The sequence below is a fragment of the Thermobia domestica genome, chromosome 4, assembly GCF_964235325.1.
Source record: "Thermobia domestica chromosome 4, izTheDome1.hap1.1, whole genome shotgun sequence".
Lineage (NCBI taxonomy): Eukaryota > Metazoa > Arthropoda > Insecta > Zygentoma > Lepismatidae > Thermobia > Thermobia domestica.
The window spans coordinates 284813013-284836572 of NC_137457.1; the positions used below are offsets into that span (position 1 = coordinate 284813013).

At 36.2% G+C, this 23560-nt stretch overlaps 1 protein-coding gene across 1 annotated transcript in view; it reads left to right on the forward strand.

The window, feature by feature from the left end:
* The first annotated feature begins 1632 nt into the window (after nucleotides 1-1632).
* LOC145684123 (uncharacterized) overlaps nucleotides 1633-23560 on the forward strand; it is a 36592-nt gene continuing 14664 nt past the window's right edge. The window contains 2 exon segments of the mRNA XM_081756049.1: nucleotides 1633-1653; nucleotides 8970-9163. Of these exon segments, the coding sequence (XP_081612175.1) occupies nucleotides 8974-9163 (190 nt within the window). The 5' untranslated portion in view covers nucleotides 1633-1653; nucleotides 8970-8973.

The window sequence follows — 23560 nt, forward strand, 5'->3', positions numbered from 1 at the left end:
ACAAATGCTATCAGATTGCTATACAGTTGCCTATAATTATAAAGAAAGATGCAGGGAACTAGAAATAACTACAGCTGCGATCAAAATTGCACTTGTGTGCTAAAAGAAGAAGTGGGCTTTGTGGTGGATAAACACTGTGTGGGGTTTTTATTGGGGTTCTCTTGTTTCCACCCACTTTTGTCATTCAACCATTATTATTTTATTATTATCCATCTCATTATTACCGTATCTTAGCCTCGGTTCATGCTCGCAGAATGTTAAACTTAATAATAATAATAATAATAATAATAATAATAATAATAATAATAATAATAATAATAATAATAATAATAATAATAATCGATTACGAGTAGAGTTCATTTATGAATCATAGTTTATTCTGTGTTGGTTAAATGTAAGAATGATTAGTTATAATTAAATTGTCTACATTGCAATACGTTACAGGGAAACTGAGCTGATATCGTAATTTAATTCGATTCTATTTTTCGTGTAGGCCTATAGGTAATTACTTCATTCTTCCCGATATTCATTGATTGATCGATTGGTTTAATTTTAATGCGCTTTTTCGCAACCCAAGCTGATATGGAAATCATTGTTTAAAGTAGGATACAAATTTATGCGAGTTACAGGCATAGCATTTTCACTTATTGTAATGACATTACACTTATCTGCTGGGGAGAGGCGTATTGTTATCCTATGTAAAAATATTTCTAAGCTAATAACATCTTGTTAGGTACGGGGCGTTTCGGCTGGGTGAATGCGTAATTGGTCACAGAGATGTTAAAGAAATATGACGAACGTTGTCATTTACCTCAATCAGAAAGATATTATTTATATTTTGCTAAAATCTTCCTTTATTCTGTTATGAAATATTTCCTTCCTCGATTAAAATTCTCTTCAATTGAATCGGACAAACTTGGGTAATAAATCATGGCTCTCCAATGTGAATAAACAAACATTCTAGGCCTACGCTATATTAAAAAAAAAAATGCGCATCATATGCACAGAAGCATGTTGCAATTCGCTGTGCCACATTTGTTGCTTCCATACTTCTTATCTTACTGTTTCTGCCGGACTCGATTCTTACTCCTTCCATGGCTTGCTTTACTGGCCTTTCCCTCCCTCCGCTGATAACAAGACGAAACAAGGAGTACGCTACTTTAGTGAATTCAGTCAAAGCTCTTTACGCTGCGTAAGGGTTAGTTTCCCATCAGTTGGTATATGAATAGCAGAAATGTGTTGTGTATACGCAGCTTGTTGAATGCACTGCCAGGGAGGTGAGCCACTGATTGAGCATAATAAAACCGAATACAGAACCGATCCAGAATCGAATCCAGAAAGCGCGTACATGAAGTCATGAACGTAGGATCATCAACGCAGGCCACTGAGTGAGAATAATTAAACCGAATCCAGAATCGAGTCCAGAGAAACCGAGCACAAGAGAATCGAGTACAGTAAGGAATCGAGTGGAATCGATTCTTGGACTCGATTCTGCCCATCTCTAGTTCACGTGTTGAAAGTAACCAATAAGAAATGCACACTGTTATTGTAAGTTTAATTCTGACCAATGATTATTGATTTTATTGCTCAGCTAGGATCCACAAGATAACAACGGAAATTAGAGTTAAGACGACGACGAGTACCAGCCATTGCGTAAGTTAGAAAATTGTGCTGAAAGTTCTGCTTGAAATAGTTTTACATTTTTTTAAAAAAAGCTTTCAAATTTGCTTAATAGCAGTTGAGCAACAAATTATTTGTAGTGTTGACGAGCAGACCGTAAAAATTAGAGGTAGGCATGTGATAACTTATTTTCTTTTGTCATATGTTGGTTTGAACCTACGAAGTAGTAGTAAGCTTCTTTAATGAAGGTAAAAATTCTTTTAGCTTGAGTAACTACAAAATTCTGAAAACTTAGCTAAGTTCTATAAATGTGTTGTAATATTGGAAAGAATTTTGTACCATTTAGGTAGTTTATTGATATGTAACGTATGTTATAAAACAAAGTATTACAAAGTGTATATTAAAGCTAAAGTGTAGTATTTCTATAGCTGAAAAGCTATAGCAATTAATATTATTTCAGTAGCAATGTAACATATTTGTAAAGCGCTTATAGCAAATTCTTAGTTAACGGAAACTAAATTATACGAAAATTTTCTATTTCAATGAGTGGCCGCCATGTTGTTTTTCTAGTAGTAGTCTGCCGCCATTACAGTGAAAGTTAATTATAATTTCATGTATGTGGATTTTGTACAAATCAATCGTAGTAAGTCTGTAATATTAAGTGATATGAGTCAATTCATGTTCAATGTGTACTTCATCGGATTTCATTACGTATGCTCAAATTGCAATTTAATCTGAATGGAATTTTAGCTAAATTTTCTTGCCATTACTTGAGCAGGTGAGATTCTAGCAAATTTCCACTAATTTCTGACTTTTTCAGGTTAGGTTAGAGCTTTCAGGTGTTTTTACCATTTAGAGTTCAATTCGTATGCTGTGCACTGACAAATTGCGTACATTCACACATTTCCTTGGGGAAGTTTTTCATCGTATTTTATGTAGCTTATAAATTTTCTATTTGATAGAACAGTTTGCTCAGGTGGACCTAAATGAAGATATATCTATCCCACCTTCCTTGTGTAATAAGATAAAAATGAGATGCAAACTTTTTTTTTTCTACAATATGTAACATTGCATAACAGACATGTTCGAGGCTACGTAAAAGCAGTGTACAAAGTGATCCTAGAAGTAGCATAAATTTGGGCTTAAGTTTAGAGTTGCCCCTCCAGTCTGAATGTGCCCTTGGACTTTGCAACATACAAAAAACAGTGCTCAAAGAATTAAAAATATTTACATTTCACTTGACTTCAGTACTCCGTGGGCTTTACAAAAATTTAAAAAGTTTTCTTCATTATTCTTGCGCATCCGTTACACCTGTTCGCCATATTTTACAAGCACCATGCTGCTGAAACCTTCCGCGAATGCTTCCGCATTCGGCAAATAGTACTAACTTCCACATATCTTTCTCGTATTAAACATAACTATCCTGCCGAACTTACATTCCTAAACATCAAATAAAAACTTCAAATTCTCATTTCTTACCTCATTTCTCTTGTAAATTTTCCTGATTTTTATAAAAAGCGGAGGGGTAACTCTAAACTTAACCCTAAATTTGTGCCACAACCAACGCATATATTTTTATGGTATATGAAGTGTTTCGACTTCCTCGGTTGTGCGTATACCTGCAGTCGCTGACGCGCCAACTTCCTACAGACCCACCCCCGCTTGGGCGCTCCTGCTCCACTGCGGCCCTGATTTAATTTGGTAGCATTCCTGCTGGGCACCTAGCACAAGTTAGTGTTTGTTTTTCAAGTTCATGTTTTATTTGGGCTTTAGTTGTCATATTCGCACACGTACGTATTTATATCCAGGCCTCGTACAATCTGCATGCATTACTCCAGCTCCACCTAAGAATTACTGAAGCAGTAGGAGAGTTTTCTGGTAAAAGGAGGCAATATTTCATGAATGTAGGTATGCCTCCCCTAGACTAGATTGTGTTAGTAATACCGGTACTAAGTATAACTGTATGACATAGGACCTGTGATTCTCAACAAATACTGTAAGGTATTGCCCATATGCTTATTTCAGAAAGATGAAAATTCATGAGAGCCTCAGAACTGAATAACGTTTTCAGATTATATCGTATATTATCCACCCAATACAATTATAATCTGAGAATACACGATAAGATTAGTTCCACCTAGGCCTACTTTACGCCTCATGTGTCTGGTATAGTATAAGGTTATACCTTTGCTCTCCTATAATTGTGGATTCATTTTTAATTGGGTTGTGTAGAGCGTTTTTTTTTACTTCGCACCAGGGAGGAACTTGACAATGTACACTCTATTGAAAACAATGTTAGCTAGGGCAGTGGTTCCTATCACTACCACTATTTTATCACATCCTCTTGCCAGCAATCCTGTTTCTGGTTTGTAGTAAGCTTGTGTGGGGAAATTTTGATACATCTATTGCGGAGATTTCACGATATCAGTCTATTTCTATAGTAGTAAAATCCATTTCTTGCATATAGTGGATATAGGGCTGTGCGATATATCGAAATCGTCGATATTCGAAGCTTTTTGGCTCGCGATAGCAGCTGCATTTGCATTTCTTAGCCGAATGAAACCACACTGCACGATACTTGTATGAGGTAGAAAAACGCCCCGTTCCATTAGGCAAATTATTGTACAGCTTGGGAACTGACGCCAACATTCGATATTATTTAATTTTCTTTTGACTTCATTTCTTAACAGAATGAAACCAAATTTACAGAGGATTAGTATGGGTCAAAAATTTGGTTCCTTTTGAAGATAGTCCAAATCGGCTGTGGGGTAGGGATGTTTCTACGTCTACTTAATCCACCTAAATGTTGTATATTTAACTTATCGGCTGGACTTGTTCACAGAATCAAACCAAACTTTGTGCAAAAATTGTTTTGGGCAGAAATGATGTTCCTTTCGAAGATAAAGCCAAAATCAGTGCAGAGCCGGGGAGCTATGTCCTCCAAAATCTCTCATCATTAACATGGCTGCATTCCTTAACCGAGTCAACTTGATATCCTCACTGCAATCAATGTTTGTGCTGTCTTGCCATTGCGAGTGAAGAATCAAATGCCAGTGCTAATATTTACTTAAATCTAAACAGACAAGGAAACAAGAATTTACTTTTTTTTTTGTGCAAAATAGTAATTTTCAGTTTATTTGTATGTGGTTACTAGATGTAAGTTGTCACATAACTCAGTCCACTAAAAACAAAAGCCTCCATTCTGTCATTTCACTACACAGACCTACATATTCTGTTTAGGTAGTATCAACACTTCTCTATTTCTTTGGATTTGCTTAAGTATTAGAATATGCATTATTAGGAATGACTTAGAACCTTTCTAAATTGATTTCATAAGCAAAGCTGAATAATGGTATAAGACGTATGCTTTAAATTTAATGAAAACATCAACACTTTTAGATAATAGTGTGCACACAACCAATAACAAGAAACCTCTCCAGTTCATGTGGGAGATGTCTTTGCGTAAAGCTCTTTAATAGAAAAGATTATCAATTTAATAATAAAATGAGAGAAATCTCGATTGATCACGTCTTTTTTTTTTTTAAAAAAAAATGAATATTGAAATAGAATACTACAAAAGAATAAGTCCAAGTGTAAAATTTGTAAAGCCAACGGATTAACTTAGAACACACATACATCACACACACAGAGAAAACTGAACAATAACTGTCTTGTTTAGAAATGTCTATTAGCACTGAGTTTTCAACTAGAAATGTATGTAGTATTAACGTTCATGACACCTCTATTTAGGAACGAGCTTTTTTCTTCATGGAAAGAAAATCAGTTGTTTCACATGTTCTGCAGTAAGTGAAGTATGAGCATCAGTTACGATTTTGCATCCATAACTAAATACTCTTTCGATAGAGCGCTGTTACCTACTCAAACACTTACGAGCCAGAAGAGCTAATTTTGGAAAGTCACTGTCATGAGATTTCCTCCAGTGAAGGTTTTCTCAGGCAGTGGTGCTATTAATTTTTTTTAACTGGTTATATATATAGCAAAATTTTCACTGGATACCACAAGTGACAAGTAGACCTACACAGCAACCTAATGTTGTGACGAAATTAGGTAGCACTGCGAATATCTTGGAAACGAATTATCCAAAATGTTTAAGAAGTATTGCAAACACCTTAACCCAGCAATGGATCAACAATTGTTAATGGTATGTATGCGTTTCAAATGTAAATAACCTTCACCACTGCATTCATGTGATCCTAGTTTTCATTCTTGATATCTAACCAGCCCATTTGAAATTAAGAAAAAATTCCTTATACCTTATTCTGAGGTATCATGTATCTAACCCTGTAGCTGTAAGAATTTCTAAGAACAAAGCTAAAGAAACTGAAACTTGCTCGTTTTTGGGTATAACTGGGTAAAATTTACTGTTATGTCTGGGTATAACAAACTGTTTAGCAAACTCGAAATATATTAACAACCGGTTCTAGCGAACCGGTGCAAACCGGCTAAATAGCACCACTGTCTCTAGATGCCACTGAAAGATATGCATCGATTTCCTGTTGCAGTAAGGCATGTCATTGCGTTGAGTGCTAGGAGGTCCAGGATGCTGCTCTACACCCCCGATGATTAACAAAGTAAATATTAATCATCCGTAGGCAAAAAACACTTTCGTATAGCCTGGTGTATTCACTAACACAGAACATGATGATTCTTTCACAGCAATTTTGAATAAGCCTATTCTGGCCCAATAAATTCCAAGCTCAACACCCATCACGGTTCACTGCACTCAGGAGCAAGAGAAAAACACATCCACTCACCACTCACTACCACTCTTTTGTGCTAAGCATCAAATGATTAGCACAAAAAGAGAAACGGGGATTCCTCTATTTTGCTTTTGTTGATTGGATAAGTCATTCGTCCATCTCGGAAATGAAACTGAGTTTTACGTCCCACGGTTATGCCGGTTAGTCTAAAGGAAACTATGATGAGAAATAAAAATGGTGGAATGAAGAAAGTGGGAGGAAACGGGAAAACCCCGAGGAAACCCACGCAATGGTGTTTGTCCACCACAAAGTTCACTTGGCGGGAGCAGGGTTTGAATCCGGGACCTCATGCACCAAAGGTGAACGCCCTACCACTGAGCCACCGCGGCCCCTATCGCCCATATCTAGATCAAGTATTGTTTGTGCGTGTGTATATTGTTAAAGATTTGGATATCCAGTTTCAACAATTAACCCGTTTCAACTATGAAAAATTCTAAAAAAAAATCTGCACGGATTGTTGCCTTCGATAGGTTATGAAGTTCCTTCTCTAAAAATTTCGAAATCTGTAGTTTGGAATTTGTAAGAAATCGTGAATTTTCGTGAAAGGTAAAATACGGACTGTAGTGACATCTATCGGCAAAACTTGTCCCTTTAGACCAGCCTTAAACATCTTGACCCGATCGAGTGAATAGCTGTAGCTATTGTGTAAACCTTGACAAGCAGTGATACGAGGTATTAAGTGGTCACCAAAGATTGTCAAACACCTGATAGTGAATAACCTAGAAACAGGTGTGGCTCAGTAGTGGAGCGCTCGACTCTGGTGCGTGGGGTCTCTAGGTTCGACAGGGTGTCTATCGGTCACGAAAAAGTCACGAAATCAGAAAACGGTCATGACAGTCACGAAATTTAGCTTTTGGGTCACGATTTTTTTAACTGTACAAATGTAAGTACAGATTTGAAAATTTTGTTCTATGAAACGTCAAAATTCACCACTAAATATGTTTCTGGTCGGCTTTAGACGCTACCAAATCGCAAGCAAAGTACGTTTCTATCGCATGGATGAAAGTTCGACCTAATTCGCACCCAAATTCGCTCTTGAAAATGTTAGGAAATTGTGTAATTTGGTAAAGAAAAGGTCGCGAAAAAGTCACGAAATTTCATTTTGGAATTTTAGTAGACATAGTGTTCGATTTCAAGTCCGGCCAAGTAGACTATGTAGTGGATAAATACTAGTGGATGTATTCCTTCTGCTTTTAATCTTTAATGCCTGTAGTATCTTTTAAATGGCATTATACTTCAGTAACCTTGCGTAGCATGTACACATTAGGAACTCAATTTTGTGTTCTTGGTAGGCCTAATACAAATGAGTGTGTGAATTTCCATGCAAATGATGATCCTGGTATTAGAAAGTGCCGTCTGATCGATATCTGAAGCTGACTTGTTTCTGATGCGTGGAACTAGCATACATTCGTATAAATTGTAGAGCCTTCCAGTTTGCATGCTACGAAGGTATTCTGATAATTCTTTAATATTAAAGAAAACTGTTAGTTCTTTAACATTTTTATTTTTTATTTTTCGACGATGTCCCATCAAAGTTCAACGCACTAGCCCAAACATTTCGCTAACTTCGTGATGCCTTCGCAGAAATTAAGTTTTCTTCCAGTTTTTCAAAATACTGGTTTACTTCCTGTATGATTATCATTTGGCTCATTTTTGTCCACCTAAAAAAAATTGAGTTCCGCGAATAGGTGGGCAGGCAGACACCTCATACATAAAATTATGTAATGTTATAAAATCAGTCAAAAATTATTTTAAGTTGTTTCGCCTTTTAAGTAACATATCAAATTTTGCGATTTTTTCATATCCTGAATCATTCGAGGTATTAAATTGCTGTAAACGGCATTATGACCTTTATTGGAAAAGTATACATAATTTGATGTGATACTTCTTTTTCGAAATAGTTCTTGAAAGAAAACCAAATTTTCAATTCTTTGTAACTCCCTATCTACTTGTTCGAAATAAGTCATATGATCATAGTATTCGACATTAAGTACTTTGGATGTGCATTACACTGTTCTTGTCAGTTGGCGTTATTACTGTTGTAGAAACCTTCAATTTTTTTTTCTTCGATATTTCTGATACTGTAGCGTCCTTAGCTTGCAATAGTGCACAAGTGTGATAGTATATGTGGATTGGAGAAATGTAATAATCTGATGTGCGATTTAAAAAAAAAAAGTTGGTAACACCTTAAACCTTATGGTGTTAGAAATGCCACACGATATATACTGGGTAGTTTTTCATTAGAAGTACGGTAACAAAGGTGTATGAAAGTAGTCCACTCTATATACAGAAATGTTTGTATTTCCCTCGCTCCCCAAAAATAGCGTGCATTTTTAGGTAAAACTGCTAAAGTCCACAATAAAACCCACATTCAAAGATATATTTCAAAACTTGGATTCAAGTCACTGGAACTTCGGTTTTTATATATATTGCATGTGCTTCAGTAAGTAGGCCTACTTAACTATTATTTTATATGCATCTTATCAGTTCATTAAGTAATTCCAATGTCTTAAGTTTTGTGTCGCAATATTAGTGTGTATTGTATTCAATTTTCCTTTTCTTTAATAGCAAGATGCAAATATTTGTGAAGACCCTCACAGGGAAAACGATCACCCTTGAAGTCGAGCCATCCGACACAATTGAGAATGTTAAAGCTAAAATTCAGGATAAGGAAGGAATCCCACCGGATCAACAGCGGCTAATCTTTGCTGGAAAACAGCTGGAAGATGGTAGAACGCTGTCTGATTACAATATTCAGAAAGGTAAGATTATATAACTGAACACTACAGCTGTGTCCAAAATCAACTAACAAGATACATTAATGAAGTGTTCCCGCGAGATTCATATAAAATTGATTCAAATGCAAAGCTCTCCGCGGCTCATTGTGTATTGTACTAATTTTAGCGGCCCATAGTGGTAATTTTCATATTTATGAACCTTCGTATATCCGGAATTCAATCATATACTATTATAACGCTTGGACACAATATTGCTTTTAGTTTTAGATGTAACTGGATATGAATGTGGGCATATGCAAAACAAATTGGACCAAATACTGCTTCTGACATGTTACCCACCTCGGTCGCCACATTGGATTCAATTTTGTTTTTCAAATGGGAATAGGTGCAGGTGATGCATCAAATTCATGCACAGTGTTTTCAAAAATTAATTGGTCTAGTGAGGTTTACAGTTTGCAAGGTATTGCTTGTTAAATGTCAGGTGCTTCACAAATATTAAACCAAATAGAAAGTTGTGCAGGGTCCCTTGTGAATATGTAATTTTTTTACCTGATTTATCAACGCAGAGCCCATAGGAAGTTTTTTTTTTTTTTTTTAAATAAGTTTTTCAAGTTGGTCACTAAAAGTTAGTTTTTTGGGGGAGAGGTAAAATGATTTTTTCGTGTGATTTGTTTTGCATTGGTACTTTTCTAAGAAAAATATAAAAATAAATGGAAAAAGGCAGAAACTTGTTACTCTACTCTTCTGAAAGCTTCAGTACTTGCTGCCACATGAGTCAGCTTTATTCTCACTTCAGCTTTTATTTTTTCTAAAGCGCAGTGGATGGTTGGTGGATGCTTAAGCTTTCAAGGTGGGGTTGAGAACCCTTCGGTGTTTCTTTTATCATAATAATGCTTTAGTTTTTTCTAATATTTAACGCTTCGCTCAACGTTGTGTGCATTTGTGTGGTTCATCATGTTCGTCTTGTGTTATGCTTCTCGTATGTTCTTAAGGCCGCGCCTCCATTGCATCCGAATGCGACTGCGAACGCGAATGCGAATGCGAACTGCGAATTCATGTGCCTCTACTACATCCGAAGTTTTGTGAATGCGAATCAAGTTGTAATATCTCTTTCAAACCTTCAATGTGAAATATTTTTGCTTGAAAATTCATATCTTAGTTTTCAGAGCAATAATAATAATAATAATAATGTATTAATTTCCTTTGTGTGCAAAATAGAGTGAATGTCGCAAATGTCGCTCCTGTTATTATTATGCTTCTGTGGTAACCGCTATGTTCACTTTAAAATAAATAAACTAAATAAAATTAGAGATTGCAAAATCAACCAACTTTCTACGAAAATTTTCTCCATGAGTAAAAAACCCGTTTTTGCTATTTCAAACATATTAGTCAATAATTATATGTATTCGTAAAATCATTATTTGAGGAACAAAGAGGAAATATAAATTGAATAAAAAGTTGTGGTTCGTGTATTAATTAGATCTTCATATTTTAAAGAGAAAACAAATAAAATTATAAATATCTTCCACTCAAAGTTCTTTACTTACATCTGCCCATAATTTGTTCACGACGTGTAGTTTGTGGTAATCTGGATGACCTTGGATCCACAATGGAACTTTATAAAAAACACAATTTATTAAAACATCAACATCTATTTCCATTATTATTTTCATTTTTATCTCCGCACCTCGCACCGTCGACTACTTTCACGCAAAAAGAACTTTCTTCTCTCACGTAGCGCTCAATTTCTCTGCAGACGACGCTCCATTCGCATCAATTCGGACGAACAATCCCAGCATGTTGGGATCGTTCGCATTCGCATCTTTTCGTCGGTTTTCGCAATTCGCAGGTCGGAACTAGTTGAGGCACTCCAATTCATTTACACGTGCTGGGAAATTCGCATTCGCAATCGCATTCGGATGCAATGGAGGCGCGGCCTAAGAGTAGGTGATGAATTTGAATATTTCATGGCTTTGAGAACTCTAAATGCTAAGTTAAGTATGTCTGGAATGAAGAAATTCGGAAATAGGCTAGAACTGGTTCCACTTACTTAGAAGCTTCTGACATCTGTTAAGTCTGCTTACCGTAACTACTTAGAAAACCTAAGAAAGGAGGAAGCTCAAAAAGTAGTAAAAAAGATGAAAGAAAACAACTGATGGGGAAATTGACAGGAAAAAAAAGGGGTATGATCAGATTTTGGTCACTTTTTTTCGTGTGCTTTTGGTCACTTTTCAACTATATACAAGAGACAAGACCACCTATGAGCCCTGCAATCATGTACCAAGACAAAATTTGTAGCAAACTAATTGTACAAGGCAAAATTATATTACCAGTTAATGGTAGTCTAGATGCTATGTTTTAATTACGTTACTTTAGTTTTGTTATTGGCCATAATGAAAATGTAGAGGTTTGGCCTTACCCATGGGCACCCGGAGGGGAGCATGAAGGTCTCTCCCGCTCTTGTCTCACAAAAACAACTTTAAGATTTTCTTAATACAAACATTTTCTTCGGGGACCCATGGTCTTAACGCCATCCAGATCAAAGTTGAAATACAAAACTGTTCAAATTATGAAATTAATAATGAACCTGTAAACTCAAGCAATAATTTATTAGCTGACAGACTTAAGTAAAATAATTCAATCGTAAAATTTTAAAACATTACGTAGTTCAGCTATGATCCAGAGGCCCTATTTTGATTGAAAAGAAAAATGTAAAATTCAGTTTATGCCCAAGTTTAACATCAAGGTTTAAAGTTAATTTTTGATGAGATTTTGGTAACTTTTCAACTATTTAGAAGACAAGACCACTATGAGCCCCGTTAACGAAATTGTTCGAACGTACGTACATATGGTTGGTCTTCACCCAAATCTGGTAGTATCTGGATTTATAGTACAATAGGTATTTTGACCATAATACAAAACTTCCTTGTTATAGTATAACATGGAAGTAATAATTCACTCACAGAAATGATACCAATGTTGTGAAGAGTTTGTTTATACCTTCAGGATTTTTCCAGTAAGAAATTTTGATTTGCCAACATCAAAAACGTTAACGTAACTGATTTACTCTTCAATATCTTCGCGAAGTGCCTGGAGGGATTTAACATGCAATACTTTCCAAATGGTATAAGATACGATAAAACTCATACCAGTGAATTTCCGAGAAAATTGTACATGAATTTTATGTATCACTTGCACCTATTTCCATTTGAAACACCGAAAGTTGAATGCAAGATGGTGGCCGGGGTGGGTGAAGCAGTACTTGATCCAATTTGTTTTGCATATGTCAACATTCATGTCCTGTTACATCTAAAGAAACTAAAAGCAATGTAGTGTTCGAGCGTTATAGCAGTGTATGATTGAATTCCGTATATATGAAGGCCCGTAAATATGCGAATTACCAGTAATGGCCGCTAGAATTAATACAAGATACATTGGGCCGTGGAGAGCTTTGTAATTGAATAAATTTTACATAGATCCCGCGGGGACACTTCACGAATGTACCTTGTAAGACAATAATACAGATAGTGCCTAGTATACAAGGTTTGTCCGTAATGTAATGTCATTAAGTCAACAAGTATGAGAAAAACGTACTAATAAGAATACTTGTACATTAGAAGGCTCAAAATATTGTTCTCCTGCATCGATACATCTTTGCCAGCGGGACTGTAAAGCTGCTTTCACGTTGCCACGTTAGATTTGACCAGGTAGCTGGTCACGACGAAGGTATTGAGAGCTGGACGAAGGCAGTGTTTGTCAGGAAGTTCCCCATTGCCGCTGATGTTTGGTTTGACGCGCCGAATCTTGGCTTCCTCTTGAACTTCTACGTAAAATTTAGTGTTAACTATTGTCGCGGAAGGTACAAACTCACAATGGTATATTTCCCTGATGTAAAAAGCATAGTCTAGATTTTTGATTTGCTGATTCGAGCCTTCTTGTGGCAAGGGGATGCCGAGGTATACCTCTTTGTTTTGGGGTCTTACTGGAATATCCAAGTTCCGTCCCTCTGGATAACATTGTCGAAAACGTTAAAATTCTTTCCACACATTTCTAAAAAGTCTTGACAGATTTTCACACGGAAAGATTTTCGGTCGTCGGTCAAAATTTGGCCATTAAACGAACTCATTCAAATGTCTGTTTGCAAAAGTTCTTTCAAACGAATCACATTTTCGTCGTTTGAGTTTGACTGGCATCCAGCTCGGGTCTCATCGACCGCTTCACGACATTCCAAAAGCGCCTTATTGCCATCTGTAGACTTACCTTTGTGATAAGTACTCATCCCTGAAAGCCCTGGAAAAGTTTCCGCTGCAAATTTGTCGAGTTTCAGATGAAACTTGATCGTGTATCTTTTTTCCAGTGAGCGCTGCATCACGACTTGTACAGTCGGCAGCAAAAAACCTGCAACATGAATATGTAAGTTTGTGAAACTACGAAATATTTTGCTCCAAAATGAGTGTTCTGGGGAGACGCCGAGGTTTCTCCTGGTGTGATTCGTGCCATTTAGACGTTATGTTGATTCCCTGCGCTGTTAGGCGTAGTTTCACAAACTTACATGCTCATGTTGCAGGTTTTTTGCTGCAGACTGTACAAGAGACGAAACAAATTTACGAAATCGCTCATCCATCTCCATGAGCTCGGAGACAAATGAGCATGCACTCGCTCAGTAGTTGAATTACATTACACCATCATCCCAGCGGATAGTGCGCAACAACGTAAGTCGCTTCATAATAAAATGTATGACATCTTTCCGGACAGACCTTGTATGAACTAGTCATGTTAAGAGAGTAACAACCTGTTTTTAAGTTTATATTCTCGGAAGCATATATATGACTAGTGTGATATCACTTAAGTATTATTTTGGCAATTAAATAACAAGCCTAACCTTGTATTCGAAAATAATTAGCTCGTGTCCCTTTGGTGCACATGGTTCCGGGTTCTATTCTCATTGGAGAGTGCACAAAAATTCTAATTTTCATTGAATGATTCTTCTCCTTTAGCCTAACTGCTTATTCATACGCAGTCAGTGACGCAACTTTGTGACACAACTGCTTCTGAAGCATTGCTTTAAATTGTAGTATTCGTACGAGGCAACTGCAGTTGCCGTCACCGACCATTCGAGGGAAAACATTGCTTTAAATTGTTTTCGCACGGGGACTTCAGTGACCGTCACTGCACAAGGTTGCCAGTGTATATTGATGCAAATGAAAAAAAAAAAAATAATCAGAAAACATGCACACTAGACCTTTCCATCCTGCACTAGTCGCGGGTTTTCCAGTCCTCCCGAAGGGGTAAATTTTTAACAATAGAAAATAATACTTATTTTATGCATACCTTTATTTCGTTTTTTTCTATGAATTTTAATGCATTTTCATTTTGCATATGCTGTGAAGAAAGACTTGAATTGTACAAATTCACGATCTGTCTTTTTTGTTTTTAAATAAAGTTAAAGAGAATGGTGAGTGAGTTTTACAATATGCATTGGTGCAATAATGAAAGAAATTAGATTTGAATTTTTGGCCGTAATAGTTTGAATATTCAAACACTAAGAATTTCATTAAAAAAATAATCGGATTGTTGAAAGTTACCTAGAATGATATTGTGACAAGGTGTTGAGGAAAGAACATGCACAGGAGGGATACGGGGGAAATAACGTACACCATACTCACCGGTCTCTTCGTAACGTTAAAATTCCATTTAGCTTCGACAATCAGTGCTTGAAGCCAATAGACTTGCTAAATCAGTTATTTGAAAAGTGTTTGACATCATCATCATCATCATCATCATCATCATCATCATTATTATTATTATTATTATTATTATTATTATTATTATTATTATTATTATTATTATTATTATTATTACTACTACTACTACTACTTCTTTTGCACTTCGTCTTGTTTATTAAATTTTCGTTCAAAGTGTTTCCGTCAAAATGCTGCGCCCCTAGACCCAGGCCCAGTGGTAAATCCAACCCTGCCTAGTCGTCTATTTTGTTCTTTGGGTATTAGTCATTTATATTAATCATAAGATTTTCAGCCATCCCTAATGCCAAATGAATCACTTTTGGGTCTACGTTTATTACTATTATCATCACGTAGCGGGACTTATATTGTACTGTTCGTACGCCCGTCCGTTAGTCCCACGACAACTCTTGGACCGATGCCAACTTACCTTTAAAGTTACAGCTAGCTTCTCTTCTGGCGTAATACTTCTCATCAATGTCAGTCCCCGTATCTGTCCGGTATTAACTCCGGAAGTTCATCAAATGAAGGTTTCAACATACGGAAGTAGTTGAACTTCATTTTGTCTGCACACAGATCACAATACAAAGTACGATACAAGCCAGTTTGCAATCTCGTTGATAGCATAGGATGCGCATACATTTTTATTTTCCCCTCAGTTTTTTTTTTGAGCAGCAAATGAAGACGAAGCGCTTGCTTACTATTCACAGCCATTTCTCAAACTGGAATAACTTGACGGTAGAAATGATTCTACGAACCATATGAACTGGACAGTCGCCGAATGGACACTTCAATCTCGAACCATGAATGGCTGTTTCTGCGTGTTCCATGTATTTGTCCTGGCAACACCATACATAATTTGGGCAGTAAAAGTGTGAAGAAAACAAAAGGACAAGAGACCTCGGTATATGCTGCCGGTTGCCTAGTTTGTATTTCTTTCCACAAGCAGTGACGCAACTATGTCACGTCACTCGGTGACCACGTGAGAAGGCAGCACAAAAGGCATAACACGGGACGTGAAAAAAGAAAGAAAAAAAAAAGCATTTTTGATTTTCGAAAATTATTCCTAGCATTTCGGCTTTGAGCCTTCGTGATTTCCCTCCTGCACTATTTGCTTATTCGCCCTCGAAGTTTTAATAGAAGACTATCCGAAAAACCTTCAAATACTTATCAGGGTTTCTGTGGATCTAAAAAGATGAATAAAGAAACTGAAAATGAACTATAGCAGGCTGTTAATAAATAGAAAACGTTGATTTTTGCTTTTTCAAAAATTAATAGATGAATTCGGAAAAGTTGGCCTGTAGCTCAGTCAGCAGTGTCCCACTGTCAGTCCAGCGATCCGTGTTCAGTATCTTGTGGTTGTAGGAGTTTATGTAGGCCGTAAGTCCCGGAGATTGGCCACCCTCGGAACACTATTTTCGGGGACATCTCTGGGACCAAATTGGTCAGAGTTTGCTAGGAAGGACCAGTTCGTGTAGGGCAGCGAAGCCATATCTAGCATCTTGGTGCTAGATCTAGCATAATTCACATGCATTTAGCATCTAGCATCTTGGCCAAATCTAGCATAATTTCATTCTTCCTTCTGGAGAAGAGAAGAACGAAAATTTACAGTTCAAGGACTGTCAGGAATTATCCTTTTAAGTTGAAGCGATGGTTGGAGCAACAAAACAAGTCAGTATTTCCACTGTTGTATTGTTAAGTTCAGAGAAATGTTCAAAATAGGAAAACGTGACTTCTGCAAAGGATGTTTACTTACTTATAGTTTTACTACTGTCAACTGAAACCTGATTGTGTGGTTATCTGGAATGTTTGTCCCTTTTCAATTTATGACTTCAGGAGGAAGGGGGTATAAGCGTCAGAGGACAGCTAGTAATATGCCGCTGAAAGAAGCAGCATGTTTTGTATATATTTCTTTAAAAGTTGTCCATTCATAAAATATAAATTCGCCCTTCCTCCCCTATCCTCTTTTCAATATAGAGAACCGACTCCTTCGCTGAAGATGGAACCCTGAATCTCCCCGAAAATGCTAAAAGCAATAAGAAGTGCAAATATATGACAAATCCGTGGGTGATTCAAATAATGCAGACAAACAGGATGATGATGAAGTCCTGTTTGAAGATAACAGTAGTCTACTTGATCCAACGCAGTCCAGCACATGTAAATATCCTTGGTGTTCATATTTGTAAATTTGTACGTATGTGTATGTGCTTGCTTCTGAATATTTATATGTACTTGTGTCTTATAATTGTTATATTAATATCCAATGGATTAAGTGGAAATATAAAACATTTGATGGCTGCCAAATTCACGTAATCTTGGAAAGTGATTATCTTTTAATATTTAGTAATATTAGAGTATATTTTAGCGTCCTTTTTAGGAGCAAAGCTCTATAAGACGTGAACCTACAGCTTAACGTGTGATTTGAACCACACGAGTTCCTACCGGGAATCAGACGCGTACGTTAACCACATAGCAACGGGTTAGCTCAATATTTAATATGTAAATAAAATTGTAAAATTACATTTGCATAACTTTCACTAAAATTACATTTGCATAATCTTCACACTGTAAAGACTCAGCAAGGCGCGTTATTTTAAGACAGAAAGCCCATATCTTATATTTCAATATCGGATTGGACTGCGGGATGATAGCAATCCGAATGAGATGTTTCTATTTTATTCTGTACACTAGATCCGTTCCTTCATAATCTCCGTGTTTGGTAACAATAAGTACGAATAGAAATTTAGGCCACATTCAAATGTATTAAATGTTCGATTAATCTGGGGATGGTTGAGAAATGAAGCGCGCCTGGAGGTATGCTATTTCGCTCTGATTTACCCATCAAATTTAAATTTTGTAAAAACATTCTTTGTGAACACTAACCTGATTTTTTTTTTTAATTCGATCGCTAAAGAAGATTCTTTTCCCTGTTCACCAGGTCTCAGTAATCGTTCAGCATTAAGTTTGCACAAATATTCTTTCAAGCTGTTCATAAGGCAAGTTTTTTGAGAAAGGGGTCCTCCAGGAGCTATTTAAGGGCTAATTCATACAACATGCCATTTACCAATTTATTTCATTATTCTTGACAGCGTTATATTAGTTTTGTACATGAATACAGTTAAAACACTCATTTAAAATAATGAAGATAAGTAGGGGCGGGTCTTTAAAATTAGTTCAGTAAGATAATTTGAAAATCTGGCATAATTTACGAAAATCGAGCATAATTCAGGCGTGTGGTTTGGCATCATCGCGAGTCTTGAGTGTGGCAGTCCTGGTGTAGGGTTATTGCGCTGAGAGATTTTAACTACGAGCAGGGGTTCAGGTTAGGACGTGCAGGGGGTCAAGAGCAACAGTTAGGGAAATTGATACTAAGGTATCTGTAGAAATTTTACTTGTATCATTTGTAGACTCCTGACACTTAGATATTTAATGCCAGTGATAGAGTATAGAAAACTATTTGCAATGGTTTGACCAAAATTGTTCCATCTCAGCGCCCCATAGGGAGTCCTATTTATGAAAGCACCTTGATATTTCTACACTAAGCTTGTCAAGTCCTCTTGGAGAATAAATAAAGGAAGAGAAGCAGCAGGAGGGAGTTACTTACGAAGGTCCCACAAAGGGTCGAAGTGATAAAATGATCATTTTCGGATACAAGATTAGTGCTTGTTTTGTAATTATGGGCATATATCTAGCTACCATTAAGTATACTGTTGTAATATTTGGACTTTCTCCTAGTGTGTTTAATGTCTAGAATTATTCTGTATCTTTAATATTCACATCTAAGGGAAAGCATCGTAAAATGCTACTGTATCAATATTAGTTTTTATAGACAGTCCGTATGTCGAATTTGGCACACAGAGAATTAGACATAATGTATCCCTGATATTTTCACTTGAGAGAAGAAAACTTTCCTAATAAATTCCGTTGAGTCTTCTCACCTTTGTCAGTCAATAAATTAAAAGTTGAACATTATTTGGTGTGGGAGGAGGCGGCGTGAATGAACAGTCTGTTGTAGACAGGTTTTGAAATAAGCTAGAGTTTGAAGTGGCTATTTGAACATCTTATTCCTAAAACTATACAGTACTAACAAATGTGCCCAGAACTGGTAGCATGATGCTGTTATTAGCTCTTTCGGAGATAGTCTTGGTAAATGGCGTATATTGTAAGGGCTAATGTTGGATGATTGTATACCCTTCGAAAGGCCCTGCTCATGGTTTTCAGCCCATGTTAATTAGGACACATCGTTCATATGACAAGTATTGTGAAACTGTGGTAGACTTCCACTTTCAGGATTCACACACTGAACTTGAAAATGAGGGAAATGGTTATATTTCAGTCTGAGTAGTTTTTCATATAAGATATGAATATTCAAAGAATGAAGATATTCAAAATAAGAAAAAGAACATTAAATAAATACATAAAAATGCAACAACAAAAAGGTTTGGTGATGGTACGAGGTGTGTTCAAAATGTATCGAACCTTTTTTTCCCGCGTAAACCAATGAAACGCGGGAAACTTTCTTTACTGAAGATGTAAGTACACTCATGCGTAGTCGTGAATTTTTTTTCCCCCGCCCACAGGAAAGAACAGTCGCTGGCAGTCGGCCAACGAGTGAAGACGTGCAGTGAGCGTTGACTAATTTGTTTTTTGTAAAATGATAAAAAAACTTAAGCAGCGATATTGCCTCGAAGTTAGCTAAAGTCTAAAACCATTCAATCGGATCGGTACATTCGATTTTGAGCGAGAATTTTGGCATGAGGAAAGTGTCCGTGAAATTTGATTCAGGCTTTCATCGCCAAACACCCCTGTGTCGTCAGGCTCCCTTCCCACTCGATATGACTCCGTGTGAATTGAGGTTATTTCCCAAGCTGAAAATGCCACAAAATAGATCCAATTTGAGTCCAGACATGTGGAATAAATTGGAACGACCCGCCTGCTTCCAAAAACTGCGTTCCAGAAGTGTTCCCAGTAATTTGAAGTGTGGGAGAAGGGTGTGCATTTTCAAGGAGACTACTTTGAAGGGATTCGCTTTTGATTTCCAAACTAAATTGATACAGGTTTATAACTATTCAGAATGCTAAAGTGAAGTTGTTAGTGTTTAATACTAGTGTTGTATTCCAAGTACAAAAAGTGACATAATTTACAGTAAGAAAGTAAGCTTAGACTGTTAAAAAATGTGTTGGACGGCCTTGAGGATAGTGAAGATCATTAACTTTTTTTTCCTACACCTAATACATACAGTATTAGTTTGCGGTGTCACATGTTTGGGAATATTTATACACGGAGTCATAGAAATTAAGGAAATTAATACCAGAATTGTGAACCTTGAATTTATAGGGCTCAACTCTAACTAGAAATTAGTCATCAGTTCGTTTCAATAGGTAGATGAGGTGGGAGTTGAACTTACACTTGCGGTGCTATAAGAGCAGTTCCTCGCAGTTTCACAAGTTTGCTCTTAACCCATTGGCACAGACTTAGTTCCATGTGTTCGTAAATTTGCAATATGCAATTCTGGAAATTTCCAGTTTCACCTCACTCCCCTTTTCCTACTGCAGACTGAATTGTTAGTACGTATGTTGGATAGGACTTATTCATAGGAACATGGTTCATAGTTGTCTTGATCGTTTGTTCATATCACCGCCCGCTGGAGTCACTCCTCTCGCTCGTTCTATACTGCCTGTTGGAACAACGATTAATTGCGTACGACAAAAACAAAAAGTCCGCTAGGTGGCAAGGCCAGCCGAGGCTTGTTCTCGTCTACTTCTATGTAGCTATACAGTAATTCAGCATATTTTCAACCAATTTTTGTAGGAAATAGTACTTTTTCGGCAAAGTTGTATATATTTTTTAAATAAGAATTTTACTTTTAATTAACAAATTCTATCTCTTATCACGAAGTAATAGAAAAGTTAACACAAAAAAAGAGTGCAATAGACATGTAGTCGTCGTTAGCTGTATCAGTCAGTAATGGTATGTAATTTGATTTTCATACATACTTCACATATAAAAATAAATATTTAAATGAAAATACATAAAGTATCATCCTTATTTTCTCAAAGAAATAAATCCAAAATAGACGAAACACACTCCAACCAATTAAATTACGATATACTCAGTTAAGGTCCAACATAAGCAGATCACATTGCTTGTGTTGACTGAACACCACCATCATTATGCTATTATTATTATTGACAAAAAGAGCGAAGACTCATCAAAAACACAAGAATGCCGTTGAATTTACACACTATAAAATGAAGTCAGGATTTACTATCCATCTCCCCAAGATGCATTCTCATATTTTTTTCTAGGCCAATCCCCAAAAATTTGTATCTGATATGTTTATATCCTCCGTAAGACTGGATTTAACTAACACTAGAACAACTAGACTCGGGCCTAAGGGCACAATGATCTTACGATCGCCCGTTGGACCAAAATTTTAATAAGTGAAACGAAAAAAAAAAAAAAAAAAAGATTGAAGACAGTAAACAGGACTGCATGACGTTCAGTGTGATTATGTTAATAGATACCTTCGCTCTGTACAAAACAAGGAAGAAGGCAGTTTATTTTAAGGGCAAACGCTTATAGACCCTTCACATCTGATCTTGGATAATAACAATTTCCATATTATACTTTTTCATAATCCTACTGTGACTTTTTAGTATTTGATTATTAACATTTTACGGCCGAAAGTTCCAAACAATTTCTTTTATTCTTACACAAACTGATCATTCTCTAACTTTATATTTAAAAGACGTAAATTTGTATAAGTTTGACTATCTTCGTTAAAATTTGAACAAAAATAATACACATAGGGGCAGGGTGGCTCAGTGGTACAGTGCTTACCTCTGATGCGTGGGGTCCCTGATTCAATCCTCGGCCAAGTAAGTTTGTGATGAGCAACATGGTGCCCATGGGTTTCCCAGGATACTTTCGTTTCCTTCCACATTTCATTCCACCAATTCTTCCATCAACGTTGACGTGCCTTAATTCATCCATCTTCCTTAGCCTAACGGGTATAAACGTGGGATGTTACACTGAAAAATATATATATATATATAAATATTGTGTTAAAATTTTGTACATCGGCATGAGGGGCGGCAAATATTTTTCTGCCTATGGGTGGAAAAACATTAAATCTGACACCGACCCTGCAGCTATTTTCTGGCGAACGACGTGCTCCACTCACTCCAAATTTCAATGTTAATAATAATAATAATAATAATAATAATAATACGAAACGGTAGACATTCTCCAATACTTTTTAGAATTTCGACTGTCTTTCTGGAAATGAGTTTGAATTTGCAAGAAAATCAAAACGCTTAGTTTATGCTTTCTCCATATGTGAATAGTGGTTTCTCAATATTTTTTTTCACTATTTTTTCTGATAACAGCAATTTGTACTTTTCATCACTATAACAGTTCTAAAAAGTGCATTCCACAGAACTGGCAAACATAATGGCTCATATTACTCAATGAATCTACAGATTTCTTGAAATCCGGTATAGTAGCCTCAACGAACGTAACACAGTTTAGATTATGAAAGTTCGCCTTTCTAGGTGGTTCTTTTAGTCGTCTATTAAGAACACATTGTGCAGTCTTGTTTCAGCTTCCAAACTTTATACTGTAATTATATATATATATAAAAAAACAAACTTACAGAATGTTGACAATAGATCTGTCTGGAGGAATTCAGTTACTTCCCTTCGTATCATCATGTCTTGAGATTTTATTTATTAACCATTTTTCTGCAGTTGAATACTCGATGTTATTTCGTGAAACGATATCCCAACGTATTCTAAAATACCTCTTCGTAACTTAGAAAAGACCATATACCAGTAATACATTTTAATTAGCGAAAACACTGAACCCTACAATGTATTTTCCTCTGAGATGCATGCTAACAAGCCTCGCTTAGTGCTGCACCCATGCGGCAGAATTTGGAAAAATATTCGTACGGCGATCTGTTATTTTTGGTGATTCGACAGGCAGTATAGAGAGCGAGCGAAAGGAGTGACTCCAGCGCGCGGTGGTTCATATAAACATTACAGGGATATTATGAACGTTTCCAGTAAATAGTTTTATTTTTTCTGAAATAAACCTTGGATGAACGGACAAAAAAAAAAAAAAAAAAAAAAAAAAAAAAAAAAAAAAAAAACTCTGATAGGTTAATTATCGACAAAGGTGCGGAGCCATTCTAATAAGACTTTCCATATTTATGAATAATGTAGTTCGGAAGTTGAAAAACTAAAACGTAGATGCATAAATGGTTACGTATGTTAACTTAGTTTTGCGCTCTTCTATGGGAATATTATTCAGCAACACGTGAAACTTTTCTCTTTCTTAAATATTGTCATTGATCATACAAAACGAAAATAGTTTTCGAGAATGAATAGAGCGACTACAAGTAGTTATTTCCAAAAGTAATTTTCAAATGTTACCTTTTTTTCTCTTTCTCTATGCCCGCATTTTAATCTGTCTTACCAAGCAGAAAAGTTTTTGGTTAAATTTTTTCTCACGACTACAACCTCTTGCGCTTTCATTTTTTGGTTCTTTTGGCGCATTTTATTTCTATCCGTATTAGAAAAGAAAAGCACATCTGTTAGTAAATTATGCAAATTTCAAAACTGAGTTACAGGTTGCTTAGACATGTAAGCGAAAATATTTAAATATTCAAAATCCT